General features: G+C 46.0%; 1 protein-coding gene across 2 annotated transcripts in view; it reads right to left on the bottom strand.

The window, feature by feature from the left end:
- HCLS1 (hematopoietic cell-specific Lyn substrate 1) overlaps window positions 1-16,061 on the bottom strand; it is a 64,209-nt gene extending 48,148 nt beyond the window's left edge. Inside the window, exons 1-3 of one of the 2 annotated variants that reach the window (XM_045002207.1) lie at window positions 15,928-16,061; window positions 4,235-4,318; window positions 1,005-1,078 (exon numbers count right to left, since the gene is read on the bottom strand). In XM_045002207.1, coding sequence (XP_044858142.1) covers window positions 1,005-1,078; window positions 4,235-4,318 — 158 coding nt within the window. In that variant the 5' untranslated portion in view covers window positions 15,928-16,061. Of the gene's footprint in view, window positions 1-1,004; window positions 1,079-4,234; window positions 4,319-14,852; window positions 14,908-15,927 lie in introns of those variants that run through there. The other variant, XM_045002208.1, reaches the window with a different exon arrangement.
- Window positions 16,062-18,644: the final 2,583 nt, after the last annotated feature.

The following is an 18,644-nucleotide window of genomic DNA, read 5'->3' as shown; positions in this document are numbered from 1 at the left end:
TCGCAGAAATTTCCGCAGACTCCTTAGTATCGACTCCCTTACCTCATCCGCCCATCATACACAGTGTAATGGGCAAGCAGAGAGTCAGTCAAATCTTGGAGCAGTATCTTCACTGTTTTCTGAATTACCACCAGTATGACTGCCTCTGCCTGCTGTGCAACACCAAATTCTCCTATAACAATGCAATCCACGCCTCGATCCAACATAGCCCATTCTTTGGGAACTATGTCTCTCACCCCAACTTCTGCCCAGACTTACCCATAAGTTCCCCAGTACCAGCCACTGTGGGTGTAGCCTCCCACCTAGTGTACCAGGAGCTCAAGGAATCCTTTCAGTCCTCCAAAGCAACCTACAAACTCCACATGGACCAAGATCGTTAGGCTGCCCCTCATCTGTCCATGGGGGACAAGGTGTGGCGCTCTGCCCAGAACCTTAAAATTCAGCCACCTATCTGCCAAACTAGACTACCACTCTACAGTGGGAACCTACACCCAAGCCCCTCATACCTGCCACCACCACCAATAGTGGTCTGCAGACAGGCGGCATGCTTGGTTCACCAAATCCTCACCTTTCAGTGAGTTAGGGAAAGGCTTCAAAACCTGGTAGACTGGGAGGGCTACAGTGGACAAGTGGTCTTTGGACCTGGTAGAGAACATCCATGCCCCAACCATACTGCAAGTTCTATCAGAAGTACTCAGAGAAACCAGGTAGAGAGCCCTTCCCCCCTTCCCCTTCCTTTCTCCCCCTACTCTGCCTGACTGGTGGAAGGATGAGTGCCACTCCAAAATAAGAACCCAGAATTAGCTATGGACCACCTGGGAGGGTTTGAAAGTTGGTGTTTGTGCACAGGCATGTGGCTATGATCTGGGACCCCCCCTCCTCACCCCTGGGAATCTCCCGTCTGACACACCTGGCTCTGGAGACTGGACCAAATGGGTCCCTGGACTGAGCTGATCTAGGTGCTAGCAGACAGCCTGGATAACAGCTAAAAGGAGGAGACTTACTTGATGTGCTCGGCCCGTCCGGAGCCCTCAATGGTTTTGGCTCCCCATCTCTGGTCCCTCTCTGAGATGTCATTCTGCAAAACAAACCCAAGCCCCATGAGAGGAGCCCACATGGCTGCTGGGGACAACAGTGCTGGGTGCAGGGAACCACTCCTCTGCTGCCTGCAGACTGGAATAGGACCAGGTGTTTTACTGGCCAGGGCTGAAAACAGCAGAGGGCAAAGCACTTCAGTGGCCCTGGAAGCTGGTGCCCTGCTCGCCTGCCCCTAGAACTGGCCAAAAAACCCAGCACAGAGATCCCCATTACCTCGCACCCACATCAATGGGTCAAGATCCCTCAGGTGCAGGAGTCATCATTACCATGCACGCTTCCATCAACAGGCAAACTCCCTGGCACAGAATCACCATTACTCTGCATACACCCATGGGTGGCCCAAGACCCGCCCGTGGCACAGGGTCACCATTACTCTGCACACGCACCTGTGGATGGACCAAGACCCGCCCATGGCATGGGGGTCACCATTACTGTGCACACACCTGTGGCTGGACCAAGACCTGCCCGTGGCACAGAATCACCATTACTCTGCATACACCCATGGGTGGCCCAAGACCCGCCCGTGGCACAGGGTCACCATTACTCTGCACGCACCCATGGATGGAGCAAGACCTGCCCGTGGCACAGGGTCACCATTACTGCACACGCACCTGTGGATGGACCAAGACCCGCCCATGGCATGGGGGTCACCATTACTGTGCACACACCTGTGGCTGGACCAAGACCTGCCCGTGGCACAGAATCACCATTACTCTGCATACACCCATGGATGGCCCAAGACCCGCCCGTGGCACAGAGTCACCATTACTGCGCACACATCCATGGATGGACCAAGCCTTGCCCCTGGCACGGGGTCACCATTACTGCGCACGCACCCATGGATGGAGCAAGACCTGCCCATGGCATAGGGGTTACCATTACTGCATGTGCACCTATTGACAAGCTTTGAGCCTGGCACATAGGATCACCTTACCACACCCATACACGTCAATGGACTGAGATCCCGACATGATATTACCCCACAGCTGGGCAGGTTCCAGCTAAAGGAAGCAGCTGTGTCTCCAAGAAAATTTCTTTCAGCTCAGTGGCACCTTGTGCTTTTCAGAATATTTCAGTACGACTGCAGGCCTGTCTGCATTCAGAAACCCCTCTTAGAAATTCCCCCGAGGAGACACGTGGCTTCCCCAGGCAGATGAGTGCATGGACGATATGTGATGAAAAGTTTCCTGCTGAACTTTTTCCCATGAGGAAATGCTGATTCTATGATTCTATGATTAGTTGAATTGACACATTCTGCTGGAATGTGTCAATTCTAATTACATTTCATTTTGCATAAAAATCAAAACAATGTTTCAGTAAAGTCAAAATGTTCCATTTAGACCTTATTGGAATGGAATATTTTAATTTTCTGTTTAGGAATTTTATATTATAAATTATCATATACAATAATATACAATATAAATATTAAATATAACAATGTGTGTTTGTTTTGTTTTACTATAAAATAAAAATATAATAATGTCTAAATAGAAACAAAATATTTTGATTGAGCCTCCCCAAACCAAATTCCTTTTTCCCTAAAATTTCATTTCTCAGGAAATTTCACAATTTTGGCTTTCCATTCTTATTGGCAACCATTTTCTTTTAACATCGATATTCTCAAGAGCTGAAAATTCTGGTTCCTGACCAGCTCTAGCTGTGATACTGCCCTAGCCCCAGGCCTGTAGCACATATGGCCTCCAGCTCCAGGGATCTGTCACCAGAGAGGTTGTTTGGGCCGGAATCTGTAGTATGATGCCTGCCCATGAAGTTGGTGGGATTCTTGGCAGAGATGCCAGGCAGGTTTCATCCACTGAACCAGAACTTTGCAGAGGCAACAGCAATGGGGTACTGCACCATCAGAGTCACCATGCATCAGGGTGAGCAACCAACAGGGTCACCGGATGCCCAGCAATGTTACCTGACCCCGGTTATTTGTGATACCAACCCACATGCAGCCTACTTACATCTGGATGTATCGTGAGCAACTGCAGCAGAAAGCTGAGGGTGATGCAGTGTCTCTTATTGTGTGACAGTGGAAGAGGGGAGAGGACTGGTATCTGCAGTTCGCAAAGTGGAATACCCTCCCACACTACTGTTTACTTGCAGCCACAACTGAAAAATCAGCTGCTTGTCATTTTTATTCTTGCAGTATGTTTTACACCAGTGACAGACACATGCTAATGTACAAATACAAAGAAATTAATGCAAAGATTCCTGCATGCCAATGTCCTAGGTTAGATGGATCACTCTGATTTTGTTTTTTTGCAGAGACTCAAACAGCACATTGATGGAGACCAGTGAGAATGTGAATGCACCTCTGCATGTCTAGAAACCCACTCTCTGCAGGGGGCAGTTGCTATTTGGGGACACAGAATATTATAGAGGAGACACACCACTCTCTCAAGTTACTTGATTTGAGTTGAGTTTTTTGTTGTTTCCCTTAATCGAAAATAAAGTCACCCAGACTAAGAATATGGCTGCTCTTTGTGACTATAAAACGTATCAACCCCCAGCACTGCACCACTCTACTGCCTAGAAATACCTTAAATGCTACATAAGCCTGACCATCCACAGCATCTCCTAGTCAAACTCTGGTCTCCCCCACAGCTCTGCTGATGCCCCTTAACCCCAACCCACAGCACTCTGTTATTCCAGTCCTGTTCTCAGAACAGTTCTACTGCAGACCCACGCTATGTCAGTCTTACACCTCTGCTGAGCAGAGACTGCCAATTGTTATTATATGTATTAGGGTAGCTCCTAGAGGTCCTAGCTGAGATTGGGGCCCTGTTGTGGGGCCCTGATCTGCTTACAGTCTGCACCCAAAAGCTTATAGTCTAAAGAGACATGAAACAAAAATGCTAGGAAGGGAATCAGAGGCACTGAGAGGAAGTGACTAGCCCAGGGATGCACAGCAGGTCATGGCAGAACTGGGAAGAACACCCAAGGTCACCCAGTTCTCAGCCAGGTGCCCCAGCCACTAGACTAGGCTGATAGATCCAGCAACAAACATCCCCAAGGAGCAGAATGAGCTCTGTATCCCCATCTCTTTCATGGGACCTATTCAGGGCTTAAGTCCCAACTCTTAGCTCTGAGATCCCATGACTGACAGTCCAGCAACATGAGTGAAACTCACCACAAAATCAGGATCGGTGTCCCAGTCATCTCCTTGGGACTCCTCCTTCACAGCCACATTGTGCCCTACAGCTGCCTTCCACATCTGCCCAGGGTGAGAGCACAGTGTTAGAGACAGGAGGTGGGGTTGGGACGAGCCTATAGCCTCCTCCCGTCCACAGTGTAAAGTGCACAATGACCAGGCTCATAGGTTCATAGATTCTAAGGTCAGAAGGGACCACTGTGTTCATTTAGCCTGACCATTTATTTATGCTCATATTTCCCCAATATAATGCCTACAGCAGATCTTTTAGAAAAACATCCAATTTTGATTTACAAATTTCCAGCGGTAGAGACTCCACCATGAGTCTGGTAAGTTGTTCCGATGATTGATCACTCTCACTGTTACAAATTCATGCCTTATTCCCAGTTTGAATTTGTCTAATTTCAGCTGCCAGCCATTGGATCGTGTTACACCTTTGTCTGCTGGCTGGAAGAGCACTCTATTAATCACAGCTGAAACCTCGATTTGGGGGGGGGGGGGCGGGGGACAACTTCCCTAGGCAGCACAGCGGCATGAAAGCTAGCAAACAGAGCTGATAGCAGCAGGCGCTGAGTGGAGATCTGTTGGAGGATAAGGGACTCAAGCGCCTATTCCTTAGGGCTGGTGAGTGAATTCTTGAAAGAGTGTTTGCTTACTTCCTGGTTTGTTTTCAGTTTCAGAGTCTGATGGGGGCAGTATGTTGGAAGAGAAGCAGAGACTTTGCTCACAGCTGAATCTTGATTGGTGGTGGGGCTTCCTTAGGCAGCCAGCCTACAAAGGCAGCCCGCTGGCCAGTCAGCAGCACAGAAACCAGCAAACAGCTGAAAACAGGAGAGTTTGCATGGAAATTTGTAAGGGAAAGTTGGGGGAGGTAGGTGTGTGTGTGTGTGTGTGTGTGTGTGTGTGTGTGATTTTTTTTTTCAGTGGGGAAGGGTCTTGACAAGCGTTTAGGAGGGAAGGCTATGGCAGCTACAGGGATCTGAAGAATGGAAGAGGCAACTGAAGAAGACTGAATGTGGAAGCGGCAGGATGTACGTTATTCTGCAGAGGTACCTGGAAGGTGTTTCACTTGCATGAAGTGCAACCTGCTGGATCTAATTGCCTTCTATTACGAGATAACTGGCTCTGTGGATATGGGGAAAGCAGTGGACGTAATATATCTTGACTTTAGCAAAGCTTTTGATACGGTCTTCCACAGTATTCTTGCCAGCAAGTTAAAAAAGCACTGATTGGATGAATGGACTATAAGGTGGATAGAAAGCTCGCTAGATTGTTGGGCTCAATGGGTAGTGATCAACAGCACAATGTTTAGTTGGCAGCCAATATCAAGTGGAGTGCCCCAGGGGTTGGTCCTGGGGCTGGTTTTGTTCAACATCTTTATTAATGATCTGTATGATGGGATGGATTGCACTGTCAGCAAGTTCGCAGATGACATTAAGCTGAGGGGAGAGGTAGATACGCTGGAGGGTAGGGATAAGGTCCAGAGTGACCTAGACAAATTGGAGGCTTGGGCCAAAAGAAATCTGATGAGGTTCAACAAGGACAAGTGCAGAGTCCTTAACTTAGGAAGAAAGAATTACAGGCTGGGGACCAACTGGCTAAGCAGCAGTTCTACAGAAAAGGACCTGGGGATTACAGAGGATGAGAAGCTGGATATAAGTCAGTAGTGTGCCCTTGTTGCCAAGAAGGCTAATGGCATATTGGGCTGCATTAGTAGGAGCATTGCCAACAGATCGAGGGAAGTGATTATTCCCTTCTAGTCGGCATTGGTGAGCCCACATCTGTAGTATTGTGTCCAGTGTTGGGCCCCCACTAATAAGCAGGTTTAAAACAAATAAAAGGAAGTTCTTCCTCATGCAGCGCACAGTCAACTTGTGGAACTCCTTACCTGAGGAGGTTGTGAAGGCTAGGACTATAACAATGTTTAAAAGGGGACTGGATAAATTCATGGTGGCTAAGTCCATAAATGGCTATTAGCCAGGATGGGTAAGAATGGTGTCCCTAGCCTCTGTTCGTCAGAGGACGGAGATGGATGGCAGGAGAGAGATCACTTGATCATTGCCTGTTAGGTTCACTCCCTCTGGGGCACCTGGCATTGGCCACTGTCGGTAGACAGATACTGGGCTAGATGGACCTTTGGTCTGACCCGGTATGGCCTTTCTTATGTTCTTATGCACTACAGAAAGGATGTGGACAAATTGGAGTCTAGCGGAGGGCAACGAAAATTATCAAGGGGCGGGGACACATGACTTATGAGGAGAGGTGGAGGGAACTGGGCTTGTTTAGTCTGCAGTAGAGAAGAGTGAGGGGGGATTTAATAGCACCCTTCAACTACCTGAAGCGGGGTTCCAAAGAGGAAGGAGCTTGGTTGTTCTCAGTGCTGGCAAATGACAGAAGAAGGAGCAATGGTCTCAAGTTGCAGTGGGGGAGGGCTAGGTTGGATATTAGGAAACATTATTTCACTACGAGGGTGGTGAAGCACTGGAATGGGTTCCCTAGGGAGGTGGTGGAATCTCCATCCTTAGAGGTTTTTAAGGCCCAGCTTGACAAAGCCTTGGCTGGGATGATTTAGTTAGGGATTGGTCCTGCTTTGAGCAGGAGATTGGACTAGTTACCTCCTGCGGTCTCTTCCAACCCTTATCTTCTATGATTCTATGATGGAAGAGAAGGTCTGAGGTTTGGAGATGCAGCTAGAAACTATGGTTCAGTTTAGAAGGGGATTTAAGCAGATGATGGAGGGAAGGTTGAGAAGAGGGAGAAGGAAAACTAAAGACTTACAGATACATGCTTGACAAGAGTACTGTGAGGATAGACATCTGGATGAAGAAAGTGTCCCATGGAAGACTGTGACTATGAGAATAAGGTAGAGGAACAGACCGGCTAGTGAAGAAGAAACAGAGCTGAGGAACAGTTTCACTGAGTTGGAAAATGAAGGGGAGAGGCAGGCAGTAACAGAAGATGGAAGAGCAAGGAAGAAGAGAAAAGCAGTTAGTCCTAGAAAATGATAAGAAGAGACAATGGAGATAGCCAGATTTGGAGCCCCAAGAGGTTAGAAGATGACTTTCAGAATATTGCAAATGAGAACAGAACGCAAGATGACTTGCAACCAGAAAGAACAGAAGAGGAAGGCCATATAATCAACGGACATCAGAAAGAGGCAGGTCTATGTGACTGGGGATTCCCTATTAAGAAGAATGACAGGCCTGTCACCAGAGCTGATTCAGAAAACAGAAGGGTGTGCTGTCTGACAGGTGCTAAGATACAAGATGCAGATTTGAGGCTGAAGAGGGTCCTAATGGGAGTGGGAAAGAATCCACTGATTGTCCTTCACATGGGAATAAATAATACTCCCAGATTCTCACAGGGACACATCAAAGGAGATTATGCCAAGCTGGGGAAGTAACTTAAAGAAATGGAAGCTCAAGTAACCTTCAGTGGGATTCTATCTGTCCCTACAGGAGGAGTGCAAAGGTAAGACAAGATTATGAAGATCAATAGCTGGCTCAAGCAATGGTGCTCTAAGGAAGTGTTTGGAAGGTATCTAAAAGCATGTCATATGGAGGTAGGAGAAAACTTGTTCACCTTAGCCTCTAAGGATAGAACAAGAAGCAATGGGTTTAAACTGCAGCAAGGGAGGTTTAGGTTGGACATTAGGAAAAGTTCCTAACTATCAGGGTGTTTAAACATTGGAATAAAACTGCCTAGGGAGGTTGTGGAATCTCCATCTCTGGAGATATTTAAGAGTAGGTTAGATAAATGTCTATCAGGGATGGTCTAGACAGTATTTGGTCCTGCCATGAGGGCAGGGGACTGGACTCGATGACCTCTTGAGGTCCCTTCCAGTCCTAGAGTCTATGAATCTATGAATGTTTTACCACTGGGAGGCATTCGAGGACTGTTCTCATGGGATGGACACCACCTAAGTAGGGAGGATAATAGACTTCTGGGGTGGAAGCTGGCACATCTGATTACATGATCTTTAAACTAGGAACTGGGGGAGATGCTCATATAATCTCCATGCCTGATTCTAACATTGAGCAGGAGGAAAATCAAGTAAGGAGGATACAGCAACAGAGAAAGGAACAGAGGGGAAGAGAATGGACAACCAGAGGAAAGACAGAGGCAATGCCACTGACAGTAACAGTCAGGTAAGTCATACTGGCAGTAAAATGGCTGTACCTAATCTGATGAGGAATCAAGGTAAGGCCAAGCAGAAACAACTAAGATGCCTGTACCCCAGTGCAAGGAGAAACTAGAACTACTGGTGCAGGAAATGAAACCAGATATATAGGGATAACAGTCGTCATCACGGGAGCACAGCGATTGAAGGTAATGTGCTGTTCAGGAAAGCTAGAAACAAACGTGAAAGTGGTGAAGTACATATATAAGAACATAAGAACATAAGAGAGGCCGTACCGGGTCAGACCAAAGGTCCATCTAGCCCCGTATCTGTCTACCGACAGTGGCCAATGCCAGGTGCCCCAGAGGGAGTGAATCTAACAGGCAATGATCAAGTGATCTCTCTCCTGCCATCCATCTCCATCCTCTGACGAACAGAGGCTAGGGACACCATTCTTACCCATTCTGGCTAATAGCCATTTATGGACTTAGCCACCATGAATTTATCCAGTCCCCTTTTAAACATTGTTATAGTCCTAGCCTTCACAACCACCTCAGGTAAGGAGTTCCACAAGTTGACTGTGCGCTGTGTGAAGAAGAACTTCCTTTTATTTGTTTTAAACCTGCTGCCTATTAATTTCATTTGGTGACCCCTAGTTCTTGTATTATGGGAATAAGTAAATAACTTTTCCTTATCCACTTTCTCAACATCACTCATGATTTTATATACCTCTATCATATCTCCCCTTAGTCTTCTCTTTTCCAAGCTGAAGAGTCCTAGCCTCTTTAATCTCTCCTTGTATGGGACCCTCTCTAAACCCCTAATCATTTTTGTTGCCCTTTTCTGAACCTTTTCTAGTGCTAGAATATCTTTTTTGAGGTGAGGAGACCACATCTGTACACAGTATTCGAGATGTGGGCGTACCATGGATTTATATAAGGGCAATAATATATTCTCAGTCTTATTCTCTATCCCCTTTTTAATGATTCCTAACATCCTATTTGCTTTTTTGACCGCCTCTGCACACTGCGTGGACATCTTCAGAGAACTATCCACGATGATGCCAAGATCTTTTTCCTGACTCGTTGTAGCTAAGTTAGCCCCCATCATGTTGTATGTATAGTTGGGGTTATTTTTTCCAATGTGCATTACTTTACATTTATCCACATTAAATTTAATTTGCCATTTTGTTGCCCAATCACTTAGTTTTGTGAGATCTTTTTGAAGTTCTTCACAATCTGCTTTGGTCTTAACTATCTTGAGAAGTTTAGTATCATCTGCAAACTTGGCCACCTCGCTGTTTACCCCTTTCTCCAGATCATTTATGAATAAATGGTCCGAGGACTGACCCTTGGGGAACACCACTAGTTACACCTCTCCATTCTGAGAATTTACCATTAAGTAGCATTGTATATTAATGATGAGACAGGCTATAAAGAAATTAGAAGTGATGGAATAGATACCAAGGAATTTGTTTAGGTCAAAATCATTTTGGGGAAGAAACTGGGATAGTGTTTGCGGTCTGCTACACACCCCCAAGATCTAATTTGATATAGATAGAAACCTCACAAAACTGAGTGCCTGGGCAACAAAGTGGCAGATGAAATTTAATGTTGATAAATGCAAAGTAATGCATATTGGAAAACATAATCACAACTATACATATAAAATGATGGGGTATAAATTAGCTGTTACTACTCAAGAATGAGATCTTGGAGTCATTGAGGACAGTTCTCTGAAAATATCCACTCAGTGTGCAGTGGCAGTCAAAAAAGCGAACAGAATGTTGGGAATCATTATGAATGGGATAAATAATAAGACAGAAAAAATCATATTGCCTCTATATAAATCCATGGTACGCCCACATCTTGAATACTGCGTGCAGATGTAGTTACCCCATCTCAAAAAAGATATATTGGAATTGGAAAAGGATCAGCAAAGGGCAACAAAAATGATTAGGGGTATGGAACGGCTTCCGTATGAGGAGAGATTAATAAGACTGGACTGTTCAGCTTGGAAAAGAGATGACTGGGGGGCATATGATTGAGGTCTATACAATCATGACTGGTTACATGAAGGAGTAAATAAGGGAGTGTTATTTACTCCTTCGTGTAACACAAGAATTAGGGGTAACCAAATGAAATTAATAGGCAGCAGGTTTAAAACAAACAAAACGAAGTATTTCTTCACCCATGCACAATTAAGCTGTGGAATTCTTTGCCAGAGGATATTGTGAAGGCCAAGATGATAACAGGGTTCAAAAAAGAATTAGATACATTCATGGGGGATGGGACATCATTGCTATTAACCAGGATGGGCAGGCATGGTATCTAATAAACACTAATAAAATGTGTTCTAATAAAATTTGCAGATGACACAAAATTAGGAGGTATTGCCCATATGGAGGACCAAAGCAATATCATACAAAAAGATCTGAACAAGCTTGAAATCTGAAGTAGTAAAAATGAGGTGAAATTTCATAGTTGAAAGTCATGTGCTGAGAGACTAACAAGAATTTCTGCTATAAGCTCAGGCCTTATCAGTTGGAAATGACAGAGGAGGAGAAAGACCTTGGTGTATTGGTCAACCACAGAATGGCTATGTGCCACCAATGTGACGCAGTCATGAGAAAGGTTAATTCAATCCTAGGATGCATTGGATGGGTATTTCCAGTAGAGCTAGGGAAGTGTTATTACCATTTACAAGACAGTGGTGAGACATCACCGGGAATACTGTGTGCAGTTCTGGTCGCCCATAGAATCATAGAAGATTAGGGTTGGAAGAGACCTCATGAGGTCATCTAGTCCAACCCCCTGCTCAAAGCATGTTTAAGAAAGATGAACATTAATAAACAAACATGAATAAAATTGGAACAGGTGCACAGAAGGGCTGCTAGGATGATTAGAGGAATGGAGAACCTATTTTATGAAAGGAAACTTAAGGAGTTTGGCTTGTTTAGCCTAACAAAACAAAGGGTGAGGAGAAATATGATTGCTCTCTATAAATACATCAGAGGGATAAACACCAGCGAGGGAGAGGAGTTAATTTAAGTTAAGAGCCAATGTTGGCAACAGAACAAATGGATATAAATTGTCAACAAGTTTAAGTTTGAGATTAGATGACTGAATAAGTTCTGGAACAGCCTTCAAAGGGAAGTAGTGGGGGGCAAAAAATCTAATTTGTTTCAAGACTGAACTTTGATAAATTTATGGAGGGGATGGTATGATGGGGTTGTCTTCATGGCATATGGCCCAGCTGCGACTGCTATTAGCAAATATCTTCAACCAGCCAGAGATGGGACACTCTGAGTGTAGTAAGAGGAGGCCCTAAGATATAAACCTTGGTATCAGAGGCCTGGTATGAGGCCTGAGGCCTGAACTAAAGTAATGGTCAAGACTTTGCGAACATAAAGCAAAGTTAAGTTGTGAGCCAGAGGCAGGCCCTGCTCACAGAAGCTGGCAAGGAAAGGGCTGATGCTGCAAGAAGATACGTACCTAAAAGGTACTGAACACTAGATATCAGAACATTCACATACTTGCACATTCCACACAGATAACAAAGAACAGGCTGGCCCATCCCAATGACAGGGGCAAAAGGGTAAAATGATGGATAGAGTTGTTTTGATCGAACCAACACGTACAAGGTGAGAGGCGGCACCTTAATACGTAGAGAGGTTGAACCTTGCTGCGTAGAGGGGTTGTACCTCAATACGTCAGGTGTGATGTGTAACTTGTTTGTACTTGTGTATTGTCCAGCCGAGGGGGCAGTGGAAAGTCCCGCCACTGACTGAGCTGAGTCCATTGCCAAGAGGCACTTTCTTGTAGTATGCCCTGAATTAGGCTAAGAAACCTACAGGGAACTGCCATTGTGTCCGAAGTCGCAATAAACCTAGTCGACGTGACTTTGCATCTTACTAGACTCTGTGGATATTGGGGGTTCTCGTCGGGTCTGCTGTGCCAGCTATCTGCGCAGAGCTGGGGCAGCACACAGAGGGAACACACGCACGCAGCCGAGTGATACCAACATTGGAGACAGCAGAGCACCACACCAGTAGCACTCTGACAACAATGAGTTACTAAAGAGAATTCTAGACAAATTAGAGGATTGGGCCAAAAGAAATATGATGAGGTTCAACAAGGACAAGTGCAGAGTCCTGCACTTAGGACGGAAGAATCCCATGCACTGCTACAGACTAGGGACCGAATGGCTGGGCTGCAGTTCTGCAAAAAAGGACCTAGGGGTTACGGTGGACAAAAAGCCGAATATGAGTCAACCGTGTGCCCTTGTTGCCAAGAAGGCTAATGGCATTTTGGGTTGTATAAGTAGGGGCATTTCCAGCAGATCGAGGGATGTGATCATTCCCCTCTATTCAGCACTGGTGAGGCCTCATTTGGAGTACTGTGTCCAGTTTTGGGCCCCACACTACAAGAAGGATGTGGATAAATTGGAGAGAGTCCTGCGGAGGGCAACAAAAATGATTAGGGGGCTGGAGCACATGACTTATGAGGAGAGGCTGAGGGAACTGGGATTGTTTAGTCTGCAGAAGAGAAGAATGAGGGGGGATTTGATAGCTGCTTTCAACTACCTGAAATGGGGTTCCAAAGAGGATGGATCTAGACTGTTCTCAGTGGTAGAAGATGACAGAACAAGGAGTAATGGTCTCAAGTTGCAGAGAGGGAGGTTTAGTTTGGACATTAGGAAAAAACTTTTTCACTAGTAGGGTGGTGAAGAACTGGAATGGGTTACCTAGGGAGGTGGTGGAATCTCCTTCCTTAGAGGTTTTTAAGGTCAGGCTTGACAAAGCCTTGGCTGGGATGGTTTAGTTGGGTTTGGTCCTGCTTTGAGCATGGGGTTGGACTAGATGACCTCCTAAGGTCCCTTCTAACCCTGTGATTCTATGATTCTTTCCCAGATGTCTGGCTGGTGGGTCTTGGCCCCTGTGACACTCCCCTTTGTCATGTGACGGGATGAGGAAACAATGCCCAGTCTTCCTCCCCCCCCGCCCCCAACCCGAGCTCACCCTCATGGTAGAGCAGGGGTGGCCAACCTGAGCCTGAGAAGGAGCCAGAATTTCCCAATGTACATTGCCAAAGAGCCAGCCAGTAATACGTCAGCACCTTCCCCCCTGCTCCCTACTCCCAGCGCCTCCTGCCCACTGGCAGCCCTGCCAATAAGCACCTCCCCCTCCTTCCCTGCACCTCCCAATCAGCTGTTTCGTGGCATGCAGGAGGCTTGGGGAGTGAGGGGGAAGGAGTGAGGGCACGGCTGGCTCAGGGGAGGGGGCAGAAAGGGGTGGAGTGGGGGCAGGTCCTGTGGCAGAGCCAGGGGTTGAGCAGTGAGCACCCCTGGCACATTGGAAAGTTGGCGCCTGTAGCTCCAGCCCCGGAGTCAGTGTCTGTACAAGGAGCCACATATTAACTTCTGAAGAGCCGCATGTGGCTCCAGGGCCACAGGTTGGCCACCCCTGTGGTAAAGCTTCAGTGCATACTCAGTTAACTGTATTAGCTAAAGAGGCTCCACACTTTCCCGTGGACCCTAACTGAAAGGGTAATTTAGCCGTCACCACAGAATGAGTTTGACACCCCTGCTATACACAGTGCTCCCACACTGACAGAAGTAGCACATGCCCGTTGAGTCATGGACAATTAAGAGGAGTAGCAGCAAACGCAGGCTTCAAGAGGCAGCTACACCTGAGCAGCTGAGCAGACCACAGCAGAAGGCACTGTTCTGAGAATAAGCAATGGCCAAGTGATCAGAAGCCATTAAGGTTTGACGATGGTCTTTGCCAACATAGTTCCAGTAAAAGATAGAATAATTGTCTCATCTGTCAGGGAGTTCAGGTCATCTAACATGGCTTTTCTATTTATGCCTTTTGCCAATTGCCTGTATCCATTAGTGGCTATTGTTTTTGTTTGTACCAAAATATGTTTTATTTGTGTTTGAGTTTCAAAAAGAAAGATGTAACTAGCGATTGCAGTCAGGGGCTACGCACCCCAACCCTGAGACAGGCTTTATAACCTGTGCATGGGGAGGTCTGTGGCTGCACAGTTTGTATGTGCTGACAAGACAGGAAGCCCAGTTGGAGGACGTGCTGGGCGCAGGAAGTGGGGAAGAGGAAGTTGAATGCTATTTCAGTGTAAAACTTAAAAAATTCTGCACTTATATTTAAAGGAGACACATTCCTTATTTAGAGACAAAATTGTTCAGACCACAAAATCTCCCCACAACATGGTCCCATATGCCTACGATCAGCCACTAAGAGCTAGCGTCTCACCTCAGAACTCCTTCCCTGCGTTTCTTCCTGCTGCTTGAAAAAAGAATCAGCATTTATATAAATCAAGCAATAGTGAACGAAAGGCTGGTTTCCTGTGGCTCCAGTAGGACTGTCGGTGGCGGTGCAAGCTCACTCACCTTGTCCACATCTTGTGCCACTCTCTGACATAGATTGATCATCCCAAGCAGATGTCTCCCCCCTACCTTATTTCCTGAGCCTGCACAATCTTTTCTCCCCCTCAGCCAGAGCTGACTGCTCCCCAGGGCTGAGGTCCAAGGACTAGGAGCTCATGCTGGTGCTCTGAGCCATCTCCTTACTAAGGTCATGCCTTCTGGCTCCTCTTCCTCACCTCCATGTGTGGAACCAGGTGTCTGAAAAGTCAGGCAGAGGCCACTAACCGCCAACTGGCAACCTCTGACAGGCAGATAATTTAAATTAAAAATAGGAGTGGGGTGGGAGTGGGAGGGTGAATGTACAGATGAATAAAGCAGAGTCCAGTCTGGTGTGTTGCTCTGAGCTTGTAGCCGTCACATGAGGCTCTTGGGACAATCAGAGACAGAAGTCTGAGGCACGAAAGATCAGAGACTGACAATGCAGGGACAACATCTCTGTATGGCCTGCACAAGACTGCTCACATTTGGACACTAAAGCACTAATGATTAGGCTAACACAGGGCTCCTTGGCATGACTGTTTTTGCAGCCTAACCAAGGCCTCAGCTTAGCTCTCAACCAGGGGTAGGTAAGACAAATCAGACTCCTGAAAGGGGTACAGTCATCTGGAAAGGTTGAGAGCCACTGGCTTAGCAAGCCATCTTTTTAACCAGTTATAATAGCTGGACCACCTTTATATTGACCTGCCCAGACACACAATTCTAGGGTGGGTCTCGTTACAAACCATGGCCTGTACTACCACACAGGATTAGGATAACCCCTACACTGAGACTGGGCAACACCACAGTGAGTTTAATTTGTCCCATTTTTAATTAGCCCTAATGTATCTATAGCCCAGACCAACCACAAGCATAAACACGGGCTTGCATGCAGTTTTGAGACTTGGTTAGCCTGATTTAGATAAGGCATCTGTCATTTGGACCCTGAAAAATTACAACAGCTCCCAGAGAGCAAAGCCTGCATTCGAGAAGTAACTGCGAAGAGGTGCAGAGTAGCATTTGGCCTGATCAGGGAATAATTTCCCACTCCCATCCCTGAAGGCCATGGAGCCTCAACATTATCTGGTAACTTTCCTTCGACAAATGCCACTTCTACGCTGGTACTTACCTTGGCAGAGGTGCGTCACTCTTGCTCCTTTCTGCCCAACTACCTGTTTGCTGGCTGCTTCTATGAGACTGCAGTGCACTGTGACAGTTCCTGTTTTAACTTCAGCTAACTGCACTTCCTGCAGCTCAGCCCTCTGCGCAGCTTCTGAGTAGAATAAGTCAGTGTCACGCAGACAAAGTCCAGGAAGAAAACATGGTACTAAAAGTGTCAGGGAGACACAGAATCAGCCCTATCTATTCTCTCAGGAACTGTCAGGGACTGGGATGGTACTCTGCCTAAGCCAACAGGAGTTCATGGGGCACATTTAAGTTAGTCAGTAATAGCCTGTGAACTCCTCAGGACAGGGACCACATCTGATTTTGCTCCAGAAAGTGCCACATACTTCTGTGGCAATTTAGAAATGTTACATGACTCAAGCCGCTAGAACTGGCTCTGTCAAGTGAGCAGCTGAGATATCAGACCTCTGCTTACAGGAGCTGTTGGAGAATTGGGAGTTTAGGTGCCTTAAGGGACATTTCCAAAAAGTTCTTGCCAAGTCAGAGTGCAACAGTGGAACAGGTTGGTCAAGGACGATAGAAAGGAACCACCTGATGATCTCCAGGAACTTTGATCCTTAATAATAAATAAAATAATAATTTGTATTATTGTAGCCCCTAGGTGTGCTAGTCATGGACCAGGATCCCATTGTTCTCAGTGCTCTACAAATACAGAACAAAAAGACAGTCCCTGCCCCAAGCATCTTAAGAAAATAAGAATGGCCATACTGGGTCAGACCAAAGGTCCATCTAGCCCAGTATCTGTCTACTGACAATGGCCAATGCCAGGTGCCCCAGAGGGAGTGAACCTAACAGGTAATGATCAAGTGAGCTCTCTCCTGCCATCCATCTCCATCCTCTGACAAACAGAGGCTAGGGACACCATTCCTTACCCATCCTGGCTAATAGCCATTAATGGACTTAACCTCCATGAATTTATCCAGTTCTCTTTTAAACGCTGTTATAGTCCTAGCCTTCACAACCTCCTCAGGCAAGGCGTTCCACAGGTTGACTGTGCACCGTGTGAAGAAGAACTTCCTTTTATTTGTTTTAAACCTGCTGCCCATTAATTTCATTTGGTGGCCCCTAGTTCTTGTATTATGGGAACAAGTAAATAACTTTTCCTTATTCACTTTCTCCACACCACTCATGATTTTATATACCTCTATCATATCCCCCCTTAGTCTCCTCTTTTCCAAGCTGAAAAGTCCTAACCTCTTTAATCTCTCCTCATATGGGACCCACTCCAAACCCCTCATCATTTTAGTTGTCCTTCTCTGAACCTTTAATAGTGCCAGTATATCTTTTTTGAGATGAGGAGACCATATCTGTACACAGTATTCAAGATGTGAGCGTACTGTGGATTTATATAAAATATTCTCCATCTCATTCTCTATCCCTTTTTTAATGATTCCTAACATGCTGTTTGCTTTTTTGACCGCCTCTGCACACTGCGTGGACGTCTTCAGAGAACTATCCATGATGACTCCAAGAGCTCTCTCCTGATTAGTTGTAGCTAAATTAGCCCCCATCTTATTGTACGTATAGCAGAGGTTATTTTTTCCAATTTGCATTACTTTACATTTATCCACATCAAATTTCATTTGCCATTTTGTTGCCCAATCACTTAGTTTTGTGAGATCTTTTTAAGTTCTTCACAGTCTGCTTTGGTCTTAACTATCTTGAGCAGTTTGCAAACTTTTGCCACCTCACTGTTTACCCCTTTCTCCAGATCATTTATGAATAAGTTGAATAGGATTGGTCCTAGGACTGACCCTTGGGGAACATCACTAGTTACTCCTCTTCATTCTGAAAATTTATCATTTATTCCTACCCTTTGTTTCCTGTCTTTTAACCAGGTCTCAATCCATGAAAGGATCTTCCCTCTTATCCCATAACAACTTAATTTACGTAAAAGCTTTTGGTGAGAGACCTTGTCAAAGGCTTTCTGGCAGTACCCACTGAAAGGGTCACCCGGGGTCCGGGAGGGACACGGGCCAGCATAAGGTGAGACACCGGCCGACAGAGGGCACCCTGGAGCTGGATGAGCTGATTCCCTGGATGACCAGCAGGGGGCGCCGCAGGGGTGAGTCTTGCGCATGGCTACAGGTCTGCTATTGCTGGGATCACCTCTGGAGCCCTTTTTAAATATTGGCGTTACATTAGCTATCTTCCAGTCATTGTGTACAGAACTGATTTAAAGGACAGGTTACAAACCATAGTTAGTAGTTCTGCAATTTCACATTTGATTCTTTCAGAGCTCTTGGGTGAATGCCATCTGGTCCTGGTGACTTATTACTGTTAAATTTATCAATTAATTCCAAAATCTCCTCTAGTGACACTTCACTCTGTGACAGTTCCTCAGATTTGTCACCTACAAAAGCCAGCTCAGGTTTGGGAATCTCCCTAACATCCTCAGCTGTGAAGACTGAAGCAAAGAATCCATTTAGTTTCGCCGCAATGACTTTATCATCTTTAAGCGCTCCTTTTGTATCTTGATTGTCCAGGGGCCGCACTGGTTGTTTAGCAGGCTTCCAGCTTCTGATATACTTAAAAAACCATTTTATTACCTTTTGAGTTTTTGGCTAGCCATTCTTCAAACTCCTCTTTGACTGTTCTTATTACATTTTTACACTTAATTTGGCAGTTTGTGCTCCTTTCCATTTACCTCACCAGGATTAG

This window comes from Mauremys mutica, chromosome 1 (genome assembly GCF_020497125.1).
Source record: "Mauremys mutica isolate MM-2020 ecotype Southern chromosome 1, ASM2049712v1, whole genome shotgun sequence".
NCBI lineage: Eukaryota > Metazoa > Chordata > Testudines > Geoemydidae > Mauremys > Mauremys mutica.
The sequence above is the reverse complement of the archived record's forward strand: the minus strand, read 5'-3'. Positions and strand labels throughout refer to the sequence as shown.